General features: G+C 40.9%; 1 protein-coding gene across 1 annotated transcript in view; it reads left to right on the top strand.

Annotated features, from left to right (window-relative positions):
- Positions 1-16149, top strand: part of niban2b (niban apoptosis regulator 2b) — an 81499-nt gene that overhangs the window by 44636 nt on the left and 20714 nt on the right. Inside the window, exon 6 of the mRNA XM_060907384.1 lies at positions 9930-10045. Within this exon, the coding sequence (XP_060763367.1) occupies positions 9930-10045 (116 nt within the window). The remainder of the gene's footprint in view (positions 1-9929; positions 10046-16149) is intronic.

Here is a 16149-nt window from a genome sequence, read left to right as displayed (position 1 = left end):
CTAAATTGAGCGTAGGTGTGAATATGAGTGTGAATGGTTGTCTGTGTCTATGTGTCAGCCCTGTGATGACCTGGCGACTTGTCCAGGGTGTACCCCGCCTTTCGCCCGTAGTCAGCTGGGATAGGCTCCAGCTTGCCTGTGACCCTGTAGAACAGGATAAAGCGGCTAGAGATAATGAGATGATGAGGGTAAAACCTTGCTGCATGAAATGAAGTCAGTGTAGAAATAGGATTATCAGCCAATGGTGCAAATGCATGAAGCCATATCTTTTCCCAACAGACATAAGTGTCACCACCTCTTTTCCATTTCCTGTGAGAAAGATCACTACGTTCAGACTGCAACCTGAAACGACCCATATCCGATTTGTTGTGAAATCCGATTTTTTTGTTAGGCCGTTCACATTACCAATTATGAGACTTGTATGCGATCTCCAATATGAACGGAAAACGACCCAAAAGTGTCCCGCATGCGCAAATTGATGCGTAATAAGCACATCTACGTAATATGTAAACAAAAAAAAGCGCACTCTTCATGTTTTAATGATTTTTTTTTTGTTTGTTTGTTTAATTATCTGGTTAGTGTTAAAGTGTGAGGTCTCGTGTGTGTGTTTGTTTCTGAACTGAAATGAAAACGTGTAGCCTGGTAACGAGGGTTGACTCCTAAATGTCTCTCTAATTTCTATATAAGTGCACTACATGTTACTAGGAAGTAATGGATTTTTAAACTCTATATAGTGCACTCGAGCTTCAGTAGGCAGTCATTTGGGATACGGCCGCTGTATTACCAAACTCTTAATTCAGGCTTAATAATTTGCGCACATTTATTTCGTCATATTAATAAACTTTTTCTACATTTTTATAAATATTTATTTAGATTGTTTATAGCCAGCTGAATTCTGCAACTTCTCTCAGCGCTGGCTCAAGGTGCATAAACACCAGTGCAGTTTGCTATGGAGATGAGGCGAGACCTGGCGATGTGGTTTTTGTGGCGGCGGCGGAACTCGCACAATAATCTGATTAATGTGGGCAGCAGAGTAATGAGACCGAAGGGTTGTAGATGTCTGATAAAGAAAAAAACTAACAGTATTCAATATAAGACATAATGAACGTAATCGAAAGAGACTGAAGGTGTCAAATTACTGGAAATTTCCAGAGCAATCTTATAATCTTGTAATACAGGATGGTTTAAGTTATAAATCAGTTATAGAAACTGTTTTATTTAATCAGGTTAACAGATAAACATCCAGGTCCCTAGCAAATCCACCATTAGCTTGATCAATTCTATAAAAGTCTATTTAAATTCTGAAAACTGTACAAATGATGTTTTCCACCAAAGAGGCGGGATTAGCCAATGCAGAATAGTGACGTTTGTCTCTTGTTGATGACGTGTAGGTCGCATGAATGTGACCTGTCCGGTCGGACTGCAGTCGCATGTGAAAATATCGGATATGCATCGGATTTAGGACCACATATCCAAGCGGCCTGGGTCACATGTGAAAAATTGGATCTGTGTCGTTCAGATTGTCAATAACAAATCGGATACAGGTCGCATATGGGCAAAAAAATCGGATATGGGTCGTTTCAGGGTGCAGTCTGAACGTAGTTGATTAGATTTATGTAATATCCATAACACACACCCTTTTAAAACTATGCCCCAAATCTGTTACAATTAGGATTACAACATGTTCAGTAATTTTTTCCTTTGACAGCTTCGCTAGGTACACGCATAAAGTAAATGGTTATGGTCCTCTGACCCATGACTGATCATATGAAAACAATATAGCTTATCTTTCAGTTAAAAAAAAAAAAAGTAGAGAACTGGATGGTGCAGTGAGTCACATTGCTGCCTGATGGCTCCAGGGTTCTGGATTTGATCCTGAGTGTGAGTTACTGTATCTGAGGAGTTTCACATGTTCTTTTCCATGTTCATGGTTTTCCTTTGGGCTCTCTGGTTTTCTCATGCTGTTGTGTGGACTGGCTAATGTTCTAAACTGCATTTGGGTGTGTATCATGTATTTCTGCCTCACAACCAGTGGTCCTGGGATGGGATCCAGTTCCACCTTGACCCTTTTCAGGATTGAGCGTCTGTCCAACTCCTTTTATAGGCTTTACAATCTTTCATTTATGCATGATGGGATTTAAAAGGGCTGATATCCGTCCTTGGTAACAATTTGCTTTGAGATTAACAGGAACTGATAACGTATTGAAATGGTCTAAATAGTGCCCTCACTGTGAACTGTACCTGAGGGAGGGAGAGAATGGAGACGAATGCATGGTTAACGTTATACCAGATAGGAAGTGTTTACAGTAGGACAATGATTATGCTTCAGAAGTGTTCTTTTGTGTAATTTTATATAAGGTATGTTTTCAGATTAGTGTGTGAAATTCTGTCTGCAATAGAGCAGGGGTTGCCAAGTGATGTGGTCCAGATGTTGCCCCAGTAATACCTTTTCAGTCCACCCAACTGATTACATAGAAATGTACTGTAGCGTAGGTGATGTGTATGGACCATTGGTAAGGCAGAATGCAAAAGATTTGATGCATTTCAACTTTGGTGCTGAAGGAAACTGCGGAGTCCCTTGGATTTTAAAACAACAAACACATTAGCAATTGAGGAAATGCAATCGGATCGTTCCTTGGAAGGATTGATGAAGCTGAAGTGTTTTGGATGCATCTTGAAGGCATGACTCATTGGAGAAGAATCTCATAATGGGGAACGCTGAAGGCAGGAGGAGAAAAAGAGGAAGATGGAGGCTGAAGTGGGTGGACGTGCTCAAAAGAAGGAATTGAAGTCCCTGAGGTCACGAAGAGTCCGACTCGAATAAATGACTGAACAAACAAGGGGGAAAAAAAATTAACCAAATCCTCTTGTGGTTTATTCAGTGGCATAGGTTTTGTCAAATTTCTTCAACATGGTATTTGCCTCAAGTTCGATAACATGATGTGAAACTTTACTATTTAATTGCAATAGGGGCCATATTATGAAACTCCACTCTTTTTTTCAGTGCCTGTGCACATACATTTGGCTGTGTGGAGCCTACCAACCTACAAACTCTGAAATAAGACAGCCCAGACAGCTGAAAAGAAAAACAATTTAATTAAACGTTCAATAAGCCGTTCAGTTTCGACTCCCAAATCTATGTCACAAGGGGAGCTCATTAGAATTATACCACCCACTCACCTGAGCATCTCCACTCATGGCTTGAGAACTGCCTTGGTTAATGAATATTCATGAGGAAAGTGCTACCTGATTTGGCTGGAGGAAGATGGGGGTGGAGTGAGCGTTGGCTCGTCATTTAAAGGAACGGCACTCAAATTGGCCGTTTTGAACAGGGCTGTTTAGACCGGGTGATGTTTGTCAAAATACTACAATTCCCTTATCAGACGTTTCTTTAAGGGGAAACAGTCAGTGTGTGGAAAATGGATATAATGGATCACCTTTTTTAAAAGCATGTCTTTTAGTTCATGAAATTAATTTAACCCTTTGGTGACTGACCCCTTGAAAATGGTTCCTCCAGGAACGATGACGTTTCAGTTGTCAAGACAACGGAAAAACTAAAATACAAAAACAAAGATGCGTCACAATGCTCTTGTGCACAAAACAAAATGCTCTTGTATTTGTATTTTAGTTTTTCCGTTGTCTTGACAACTGAAACGTCATGGTTCCTGGAGGAACCATTTTCAAGGGGTCAGTCACCAAAGGGTTAAAGTTTTACTAGGGTTTTTTTTAATTGGATTTTCAACTTAATATATTTTAAATTTTCTTTCAGAAGGTTAATAACCAGTTTGGCTCATGCTAATCTCACACTGGGCCTTGAAATCTATCTGGACTTGGGATCAGTGTGAAGTATGCACAGTTTTGTACAAACCCAGTGACTGGGCATTTTACCTAACCTGGATGAATTTTAGACTGTGGGGAGAAACTGGAGCAGCTGGAGGAAAACATGCAGACCCAGGGAAAACCTGCAAACTCCAGACAGAAAGGCCCCCGTCGGCTGTGAGGTTCAAACCCAGAACCTTCTTGCTGTAAAGCAACAGTGCTAACCACTACACTGCTGTGCCACCCAAACATTTTCATGTCATACCGCCATGATCCTCACTCCTGTTTAGGAAACACCTGATCGAAGTCATTTAGCCAAAGGCAACTTACAGTGGTGCTTGAAAGTTTGTGAACCCTTTAGAATTTTCTGTTTCTGCATAAATATGACCTAAAACATCAGCTTTTCACACAAGTCCTAAAAGTAGATAAAGAGAACCCAGTTAAACAACTGAGACACAAGATTATACCTGGTCGTTTATTTATTGAGGAAAATGATCCCATATTACATATCTGTGAGTGGTAAAAGTATGTGAACCTTTGCTTTCAGTATCTGGTGTGACCACCTTGTGCAGCAGTAACTGCAACTAAACGTTTGCGGTAACTGTTGATCAGTCCTGCACACCGGCTTGGAGGAATTTTAGCCCATTCCTCTGTACAGGACAGCTTCAACTCTGGGATGTTGGTGGGTTTCCTCACATGAACTGCTTGCAGGTCCTTCCACAACATTTCGATTGGATTAAGGTCAGGACTTTGACTTGGCCATTCCAAAACATATTAACTTTTATTCTTTAACCATTCTTTGGTAGAATGACTTGTGCTTAGGGTTGTTGTCTTGTTGCATGACCCACCTTCTCTTGAGATTCAGTTCATGGACAGATGTCCTGACATTTTCCTTTAGAATTCGCCAGTATAATTCAGAATTCATTGTTCCATCAATGATGGCAAGCCGTCCTGGCCGAGATGCAGCAAAACGGGCCCAAACCATGATACTACCACCACCATGTTTCACAGATGGGATGAGGTTCTTATGCTGGAATGCAGTGTTTTTCCTTTCTTCAAACATAACGCTTCTCATTTAAACCAAAAAGTTCTATTTTGGGCTCATCTGTCCACAAAACATTTTTCCAATAGCCTTCTGGCTTGTCAATATGATCTTTAGCAAACTGCAGACGAGCAGCAATGTTCTTTTTGGAGAGCAGTGGCTTTCTCCTTGCAACCCTGCCATGCACACCATTGTTGTTCAGTGTTCTCCTGATGGTGGACTCATGAACATTAACATTAGCCAATGTGAGAGAGGCCTTCAGTTGCTTAGAAGTTACCCTGGGGTCCTTTTGTGACCTTGCCGACTATTACACATCTTGCTCTTGGAGTGATCTTTGTTGGTCGACCACTTCTGGGGAGGGTAACAATGGTCTTGAATTTCCTCCATTTGTACACAATCTGTCTGACTGTGGATTGGTGGAGTCCAAACTCTTTAGAGATGGTTTTGTAACCTTTTCCAGCCTGATGAGCATCAACAATGCTTTTTCTGAGGTCCTCAGAAATCTCTTTTGTGCCATGATACACTTCCACAAACATGTGTTGTGAAGATCAGACTTTGATAGATCCCTGTTCTTTAAATAAAACAGGGTGCCCACTCACACCTGATTGTCAGCCCATTGATTGAAAACACCTGACTCTAATTTCACCTTCAAATGAACTGCTAATCCTAGAGGTTCACATACTTTTGTCACTCAGATATGTAATATTGGATCATTTTCCTCAATAAATAAATGACCAAGTAGAATAATTTTGTCTCCTTTATTTACTTTTAGGACTTGTGTGAAAATCTGATGTTTTAGGTCACATTTATGCAGAAATGTAGAAAATTCTAAAGGGTTCACAAACTTTCAAGCACCACTGTATCAGACCAGAGATCTGGGAACATGGCTCAGAATGGGAGGAGTTTTCTGATGATGGATTTCATCTCATCTCATCTCATTATCTCTAGCCGCTTTATCCTTCTACAGGGTCGCAGGCAAGCTGGAGCCTATCCCAGCTGCCTACGGGCGAAAGGCGGGGTACACCCTGGACAAGTCGCCAGGTCATCACAGGGCTGACACATAGACAACCATTCACACTCACATTCACACCTACGGTCAATTTAGAGTCACCAGTTAACCTAACCTGCATGTCTTTGGACTGTGGGGGAAACCGGAGCACCCGGAGGAAACCCACGCGGACACAGGGAGAACATGCAAACTCCACACAGAAAGGCCCTCGCCGGCCCCGGGGCTCGAACCCGGACCTTCTTGCTGTGAGGCGACAGCGCTAACCACTACACCACCGTGCCGCCCATGATGGATTTGTTTTTTTTATTTATTTTTTTTATTTTATTATTTCTTCTTCAGCCCTGCGATGACCTGGCAACTTGTCTAGGATGTACCCCGCCTCTTGCCCATAGTCAGCTGGGATAGGCTCCAGCGTGCCTGTGACCCTGTAGAACAGGATAAGTGGCTACGAATAATGGATAATTTATTATTATTAAACCATCAAATTCAAAACTGTGGAGTGGTGATGGTACTTGTCAAAAGTGGTAATGTGAAACACCATATACAAAGTCGTTTTGTAATAATACACTTATCCATACTGTGTTTATAGTCTAGTTAACTGCCGCTGTTTGGTTATGTTAGCTGCTTTAATTGTAATTTTGTAAGCAAGAAATTAGGCCATTACTACTCGATTTATTTTCTACCCCTCCACCCTTGAATTCTCCACTCAAGTTCTGAGATATGCCTGGTTTCCATGCATGAATACACACACACACACAACCGCAGCACAAATGCATGTTTGTGTGTCTGAACTTCCTGTCTACGCTCCTCCAGGCCCCACACCCAGCTTACTTCCCCTCTTTGTCACAAGACGCACACATGCACATGTGGGCTGGTGTTTTAATCATGGCTATGCATTTGCTGTGACAATCCGTATACACTAGCAATTGAAAACATCTGGATGTTATTTCATGTCTCCCACCCTCAATCCTCTAATGAAGTCTGAATTTACATGTAGAGCCGTGACTGTGTTTAGCTGATAATTCCACAGGGCAGCCACTGAGGCAGCAGTTCCCACAACTGGAATGTCCTGGAGGGTGGGTGTGTGCGTGCATGCATGTGCGCACGATTTAGTGAGGTTTCACTTTCAGCTATTCACACCGATACACATGCTCATACCCCATCACTCTCTTACTTCCTTATTTGGATCATTTTTGGGAACTAAGCCCCAACCTGTTTGAAACGGCACCCTACTCACTGTTCCCTAGACACTACATAGTCAGCAGCAGTTAGAATAAAAGGGTTCCTCAGGGGTTCTTTTTCTGATGGTAGTCCACTACACTTATTCTATTTAGTACGTCAATCTTTTGTGTACATGTGTAATGTACGGACCATTATGTAATGGTGGATTCTGTTTATTTAAAAAAAAAAAAAAGATTTTGGTCCTTGAAGGTTTCTTGGGCGGCTTCTACTTTGAAAACAAATTCTTGTATTCCGCATAGAAGGGGGGGTTTAGGAGTTTCCCCAGAGATGCAGAACAAAGAAGCCCCATGAGGCCTATTTTAATTTTTCTACTAAACGCTGCTGCAGATAGACACTGTGAAACTGCACCTGTTCACAAGAAGTCTCAGATCATATTCACAACTGTATTACGAGTCTGCTTTTTCGACACTGTTCCATTTAGAAATGTAACACACCCTTAAAGGTTTAGAAACTTATTACGGTTATTTGGAACCATTTCTGAAAAGAAACTTTTTTGTAAAGTTAGGACTGTTGAAATACTTGGATTTTTTTTTCCAAGAAATAGTGCTAGCCAGGGCATCTTTTGTGCTGATATGAGGGGGGAAAAAACAATCATGTGATGTAACAACATTCTTACCAGTTCTAGCTAGTATTGGATAACTAACTGGTTAGATTTGTTTTTAACAGTAATGAATCAGTAACAGTTAAGTAAGGGGGAAAAAAAGTAGCAAATCGGTTAAATATTTATATATTCAAGATGCAGCGATGGCGATGAGGATGTTGCTTTGCTGTTGCTTAGGAGACAGAAAATCAAGAAAGTATGAGCTGCTTGTTTGATCTGATGCAGTTGGATCAGTGAACATCCTAAAACTAGACAAGTTCGTTTTTAGTTGCAGGGGGATTTAAAAGAAAAAAAAAAAAAGAGGAGGGGGGGTTAACATTTTACTCGTGACATTTTTCTTTTCTTCAGTAGGGAGGGAGAGGGAGAAATGGCTACAAAATACATTTTAATGTCTAAATGTTTTCTGGGTGGTACAGTGATGTAGTGTTTCGCACGGTCACCTCACAGCCCGGTGGCCGACAGGGGCCTTTCTGTGCGGAGTTTGCATGTTCTCCCCGTGTCCGCGTGGGTTTCCTCCGGGTGCTCCGGTTTCCCCCACAGTCCAAAGACATGCAGGTTAGGTTAACTGGTGACTCTAAATTGACCGTAGGTGTGTGTGAATGGTTGTCTGTGTCTATGTGTCAGCCCTGTGATGACCTGGCGACTTGTCCAGGGTGTACCCCGCCTTTCGCCCGTAGTCAGCTGGGATAGGCTCCAGCTTGCCTGCGACCCTGTAGAACAGGATAAAGCGGTTACGGATAATGGATGGATAAATGGTTTCCTTTGTCTTGTAATGTTGGTGTTTCCACTACAGTGTTTTAGGCCCTGTCTACACGGCAATGGATTCAGGTGAATCTGATAAAATTTATCGTTTCCACCTGGCGTACACACGGCACCGGCATTTTGGGTGCCCCAAAACGAAATCTTTTGAGAATGGGTTCCAGAGTGGAAAAATCTGGCAACGGAGCCGTTGCGAAGTTGTCTGGATGAGTAGAACGGATTTGTTTACGATGACATCACAACCACATGTGCTTCATGCCGGGTAGAAGTGTAACGAACTCGATGCGAGTTGTCAACAAATCCTATAACTCGGTTCATGAAACGCGCTTACAAAATATTTTCACTGTGAATATTGTGTAATGGTGCAAAGTAAGAGTGAGAGAATAGCCCTTAGGGCAGAGTCTTTAGTCCAAACACTGCGGAAGTACTGAGTATAACCAAACCGCGCACCGCCCGTGCGCTTTCCAAAAACAATCCCGCCAGCAAAAATAAGAGAGTGATCTCACCTCTTCAGATGTTGGTTTAAGTCCGACAATACATTCCTCAAAAAGGGCGTAGAAGAACAAAGTAATCCATCAACGTGTAGCATTCAATTTATTCCGGACCATTAAAGAATTCTGGAGGATCTCAGAATGTTGGCGTACCGGCTTCCATCTACCCCCATTCATTCCTCTTTCCGCGTCTCCATTCAAAAAACGAGCACGTGATTTAAAGGGACTATATCCATAGGATGGGGAGTGAGAAAGTGTGTGCGTGTGACAGGGATAGTCACTGTGTGCATGCGCAGTTATGTGCATGCGTCTACTTCTTCTATTGTTCCGGTGTCTCCGATGGGACCGTCTTACAGCGCACGTGGAGGTGTGGCATGTGTATTGCATCGTTTTCAGCAAGCGCTGCGTTGCCATATAAACCTGATATTTTACTGATCCGTTGCCCATGTGGACGCGATATTTAAAAAAAAAAAAAAAAAAATCTCGTCGTGTGGATGTAGCCTTAGTACTAGGTTTTGTTTTGGTTTTTTTTTTTTAATTAATAACTTAAATTGCCCTTTATATTTATTTGGTATTTCCTTGATTTTGTGTGTGTGTTTAAAAAAAAAAAAAAAAAAAGTCGAGGGGGGAAATGGCAAGTGTGAGCATGTTTTAGCTTCTAAAAAACCTGTTGAGTAAACCTTGTGTATCATGTATGTATTACATTTGTAAGTGGTTTTTTTTTTTTTAAATAAACCTGTTTCTCTTCTTTGACTTTAGTCGTGACTCCAGTTCTAGGATGGTGAGGGGTGTGTGTGTGGTTTTTATATATATATATATATATATATATATATATATATATATATATATATATATATATATATATAAATATATAAATAAAAAAACAATTTCCGGAAACCTAATGGTGAGGAGGATGATCTCAATCTCATTCTGACCCTTTTTGACTTTTCTCTCTTTCTTACTCAGGCCTGTCAGAGGAATGTAAGGTTCAGACCCCAGCGTTTACAGATGCAGTGCGACTTTACCGCCAGGCCTACGGCCAGTACGGCACCTGGGACATGATGTGTGGCGTACCTTCCCAGGTAACACATACACCCTCCCCACAGGTTTAATACAGTTGCATTTGCAATTTTGTTAGTTTAAGGATTAGATTAGAACGTTCTGGAGCTTTGCGTCTTAGTTGCGTCCCTACCGTTAATATTTCAATTCCAATCTTATCAGCGGGGTTTTTTTTTTTTTTACACACCAGGCTGACATGGACGTACTTGGTGTTCTTCAGGGTGTTTTTATAGAGAAAGTCGTGCTCTTCAGTGGTGGTGTGTTGGGTGTAGAATCCACTCAAATACTGAATATCAGATGTTTATTTCAGGGATCATCTTAGATTTTGCCAAAGATGTGCCCCTTGTAAAGTATCTGAGCATTGTTAAAAGCGCTGCATGCATTTATTTTGTAAGATTGTAGGTGGGTTTTTTTTTTTGTTTGTTTGTTTGTTTGTTTGTTTTTGGGTCCCAAAAAAGACATTTACAGGTCATGGAGTACATGCAGTTTGTTTGTCCAAAAAATGGCTTAAAATATTAAGTTGCATCTACTTTGGTCATATTGAAGATCAAACCTTTATGGTGTAATATCTAAAATCAGACATCAGTAATAAATTATTCATTAATGCAGTTCAAGATAATGAAATATATTTTATATTGCAGTAGTCAAAATTGACATTTTTAAAAAAGGGAAGATTATTTGTATTTATTTGTTCACAATATATGAAGAAATAAAGTTGCTAGCTAGGCTCAAGTTTTTTTCTTTCTTTCTTCATCCTGAGAGGATAAGATCTGTGGCTACTCAGTTGTCTGTCTGTCTCCTGGAAATCTGCATATTGCTTAGTTTTCCTTTAGTATGTATTAATGCACTCTGCTTGCTGTACATTATTACAGAGCGTTATTAACTATGCTTTAGTTGAATCGATTCTTGGGCAGCTGCTGATCTTTTGGAGAAGATAATGTTTGTAATTTCTGACTTGGATATGGAGCAGACGACATGCTTTGTTCTGTTTTCAGTCAACCACTGTCTTCTGCACATTGCGTTCCTTCTGTGTTCTGTAGGAAGGAAGGGTAAACAGGGGTCACTTCACGCAGACTGCCATAACTCCTGGTCATAATGGGCTACAAATAAATGTCATTACGGCTTCGAATGAGTCACTTCGAGCAGCACGGTCTTTGCCCGGAGCTTTGTTTGAGGCTCAGTCAGATGTGTGTATTATTAAAAGGGTGTGGCTCACTATCAGGATTTACCTGGGTAATGTGTTGCCTGAATACACCACAGGCTGCAGATCCCACCTCCTTTGTGAAAAGAAGTGAAAGTTACTTTGAGTCATTTACAGTTTCTTTTGTGCCAATTTCCCCAAACGTACACTGACCTCATGCTTACTAACCCGACTTGGCTGCTTTGAGCTCATTTCCCCTTATTGTGTGAGGATTGCGTTCTGGATACGCTGCGTAATTTTTAGTAGGCAAAAGAGTGGGATCCCTGCAGGCTCTTTTCCATCAGGGTCAGTCCCTTAGACAAATGTGCAGTTGTGTGCAAAAGGTGCGTTTCCACAGCTGGGTGAAATGTTAATGCATTTAAATGTGAGCGTGAGGTTTTGTAAGCTGTAAATGGAAAAACGGTCAGTCAATGATTGGTGTAAATTATCCAGTTGCTGCTTTTTAAATCGAGAAGCTTTACTGCAGTCACCCTGAAGCTGATTATTTTCCTGTAACAGCACGTTTTGTTCTGTCATCTAACTTTTTCATTAAAGATTCACGTGTACAGTTTATCCATTTATAGATACATGAGGGAACCAGTCAGTTTGTTATTGCTTGTTACTATAGAAACAATAACACATTGGAATAAGAGCATTACAATAAACCTGTCATTTGACTTGCAATAGATGTTGACAGAACTTCCGTTGTAGAGAATTGGCCTCTTCTGACCAATCAGATTTGAGAAAACAAATTCAACAGCACTAGTATCCAGTTTTAGAAACTGGATTAAGAGTATCATTGACTTTGTTTACGCCAAGTTGTATAATTTTGGTGTGATCGATATTTTGTGTGAACTTTTTTGACACTTCAGTCAAAAAAAAAAAATCACGATAAAGTTTTACCTGTTTCAGTAAAATACATGTACACTGTCGATCAGGACAAGGAAGCATTTCTCTTTATCAGTCAGTCATGTCAGTCATGTCAATCAATTCACAAAGCCCTGCCTCCACACCAACATGCAGGCATTCTGTATTAGGCATTATTATACATAGGGCACTTTTTTGATGGAATAAAAACATGTATTCTATTCCTTTCTAGTGGGTTCCATCCATTTCATTCAATAGTATGCAATATTGTCAGCATATCACTTATCCAACGTGTATTACGCCACTTGACTTAATGGGCAATGAGCGCGCAATAGTGTTACGATATTGCACGTTGTCAAGACTACATGTCGCACGTCAGAGCGCAATTATCTAATGAGAAACTTGTTTCTGCTGTGCATACACAATCGTTTCTGTGTTTGCTGGGAAAGAGAAAAATGTGTTGAACACCTGAAAGGCTACCAAAACTTTAGATATTCTTCATGCATATTTAGAAAAGAAACTTGCCAACGGACATTGAAAAACTGGAAAAGAGACACATCGGAGATGTAAAAGTTCCACGCTAGTGAGTGACCTGACGACTTGTAAACAAACACAGCTGCCGGGTTTGCTTTATTAAAAACAGAAGATTTTGAGAATTTTGGCTGCCGGGTTGCTCCGTTGTGTGTAGTTGTTGATGACTGACTTTTAAAAGTAACTAATGCCGCTTTTCCACTACCAACGCGGCTGAGTTGGGCTGAGTCGAGCTGAGTGGGGCTGCTGGAGTTGCATTTCGACTACAACCGCGCTGAACCGTGCTGGCTGGAAGTGGGTGGACACATTGGGTGGAGTTAGTGAAAGTGGGTGGACATCACGTGATGTCGTTAGGCGGCGCAAACAGTGACATCAGTGATCTTTTAAGCGGTAGTCTCACGACCCGGATAGTAAACAATAAACATGGAGGACATGGAGTCGTTAGTGTTGCTGGTCTTGGTGTCACCGACAACGCCAACAGATACTGGCAAGAGCGTATAGATGAGGCGAGGCGCATAAGGCTTCAGAAATTCTCGTAATTATTCTTCTTCCAGGTTTACGGTGTTTACAGATCCCAGCGTGCTCGCGGGGCATGTGTGGGCGTGTGAGGACACTCCTCCTCACCAATCAGTGCACAGGGGAGTGTCTCCTCACGCCCCTAGCCCCACTCGGCTCGGTTTGGCTCGCATCAGCCCCACTCCAAAACGGTGCGAGTTTTGGGTGCTAAGCAGGGCTGAAGCGAGCCGAGTCGTGCTGCTCTGAGGTAGTCGAAACGCGGGCTGAAGCGAGCTGAAGTGAGCTGAAAAAGGGTAGTGGAAAAGGGCCATAAGTAAATTACACAGGGAAATGAATACTTAAGTCTGAGTGAAAAATACTGTCATGAGCGTGTGTGGAAGAGGAATCTGGAGACAGAAATCTTAGGCCCTGTCCACATGGCAACAGATTCAGGTGAATCTGATAAAACTGTTTGTTTTGGCCTGGCGTCCACACGGCACCGGCGTTTTGGGTGCCCCAAAACGATATTTTTTGAGAACGGGTTCCAGAGTGGAAAAATCTGGCAACGGCGCCGTTGCGAAGTCGTCTGGATGAGTAGAACGGATTTGTTTACGATGACGTCACAACCACATGACTAGAACAAGCAGCACTCTCGCTGTTTTGTATGAACCACTGCATTGCATTCACTTTTGTATACAGATTTTCTTTTAAATAAACAAGTAACTGAACCATTTCTTGAATTTCTTTTTTTTTTTTTATTGGATAAGACTGATTTTCAAAATGTTCACACACAATATAAAAAGTTATATAAATTATATAAAAATGCTTTTCAAAATGTTCACACACAATAAGAAAATGAAGTTATATAAAACTATGCACACTAATAAAACTAATTTGTCCACACAGAAGGCACGATTTCCTCGCGTAGTCACAGCCATCTTCTTGTTGTGTTTGTTCCTGTGAGTGCTTCACGCCAGGTAGAAGAAGGGGTTTATGCGCATGCGTCCTATTTCTATTGTTCTGGTGTCTCCAATGGGACCGTCTTACAGCGCACCTAGAGGTGTGGCATGTGTATTGCATCGTTTTCAGCAAGCGTTGCGTTGCCATATGTACCTGATATTTTACTGATCCGTTGCCCATGTGGACGCGATTTTTTATTTATTTTTTATTTTTTTTTTTAAATAAAATCTCATTGTCGTGTGGATGTAGCCTTAGTTTCTTGGTCGTTAATCTGTGCTACTTGCTCTCGATAGCACTGGCTTGACCGCTTTATTTGTATTCACAAACACCTACTGAAATGAGTCAAAATGGTTCTATACAGTAGTGTGCAAAAGTCTTGGGCACATGTAAAGAAATGCTGTAGGCCAAAAATGGCTTTTAAAAAAAAAAAAGTTTCAGCATTAAAAAAAAAACTACGCACTAAGCCGTAATGAATGAAACAGTCAATATTTGGTGTGAGATGCCGCTTTTTTTTTTTTTTTTTTTAATATTATATAAAAGTACTCTCGGGTACAAGGAGTGCAGTTTTATAAGGAAACGAGCTGTAGGTTTTACTGAGCATCTTACAGAACCAGCCACAGTTCTTCTGGCACTTTGTCACACTTGCTTCATTTTACACCAAAACCCAGTAGCCTTCAGTGTTTGTTTTTAATTTGAAAAGTGCTCTCGTGTAATTATGCTGCTCAGATACAGACTTTTTTTTTCTGTAACGTTTAATTTTGTACTGGAAAATGAACGTTTGGAACTCTCCAAAATGTTTCTATCCTGACTTGGTAATAAAGTCATAAAATAGAAATCTATAAGTTTGTATGGGGAGGGTACCCAAGACTCTTGCCCAGTATTGTATTTCTGTATCAGTCTCTAATGAGAAATATTGGGTAACGTTTCAGGTATCCATCTACTGAGTAACCTGATTGTTGTCTTAGACTTTTTTTGAAATCGGAGAACGCCATGACTCTCTGATTTTAAGATATCATGGTCTACATGAGCCTTTGAGTAATCATCTGCACTGTTGCAATGTTTTGACACATGCTTGTGGATTAGATATCAGAGCAGATTGTCTGTCTGATTTTTGATGTTTTCCATGCAAACATCTTGAGACTGATTAATTGATTGTTTTTAAGCTCTCAGGATAAATAATGTAAGGTATTAAGTCCGTTATCTTCCTGGTCTTCTGGTTGTGGATTGAAGCAGGTGTGTGGCTGTGTGCGCAACATTGTGTTGAGTGTTCAGCACATTATGCCATGTTCTCCTAACAGCCCAAAGGCATGGTTGTTCCTGTTCTGTGACTGGACCAGGGATGCCATGAGCAGCAGGTGACCTGTTTGAGTTTGAATAATTAGTTCATACCACAGTGCTGCTGAATTCTTGAATCTGATTGGCTAAGATGATTTATTTTCTATGACCGCATCCAATGACGAGGTTTTTTTTTTTAAAAATAAATATTATCGTTTCTATAGTAATGGCTCGTTTACAAGGACTTGTATGTTGGATGAGTCACATAATCCACATAAATAATATATTAATGTTGATATTTATGGAAGGAGTCTCCAGTGTCAGTGCTTTGTAATAGTAAGGTTATGGGAAAGTGTACAGGATGTTTTCCAGTTTCTAACAGGACGTGCTGCGTCGTCTTAACTTCTACAAAGAGAATGGTCAAGTCATGTGTATTTATAGCTACGATAACAAAAAGCATGAGGTCATTCATTTAACACGCATGCAAAAAAGCTTTGGCCAATTGGTGTGGTACAAGAAGAATAAAACATGTCAGGACATGCTGTTTATAGCTTTTGTATCAGTTATGTTCCTACCACACCATTTATAGTCTACAAAAGATTAAACCCCATATTCTACCCAAGAAGATTTTCATGACCACGTTATGAGGTGCATGTTGCAAAAAAAAAGTACACAAGCTAGATGGTTTTCTCTCCAGGTAATTGCTAATAAGTTGGGAGGAGTATAGGTGTGGTCCTGAACTTGCGCACAGCTCCATTACATAACACTATTTGTTTGTGGCATGGCCTGACTTAGCAGCGCTCAGGCAAAGGCTGTTAT

This window comes from Neoarius graeffei, chromosome 24 (assembly GCF_027579695.1).
Source record: "Neoarius graeffei isolate fNeoGra1 chromosome 24, fNeoGra1.pri, whole genome shotgun sequence".
In the NCBI taxonomy this organism is placed as follows: domain Eukaryota; kingdom Metazoa; phylum Chordata; class Actinopteri; order Siluriformes; family Ariidae; genus Neoarius; species Neoarius graeffei.
Note: the sequence above shows the minus strand (reverse complement) of the source record. Positions and strands in the feature narration are given on the sequence as shown.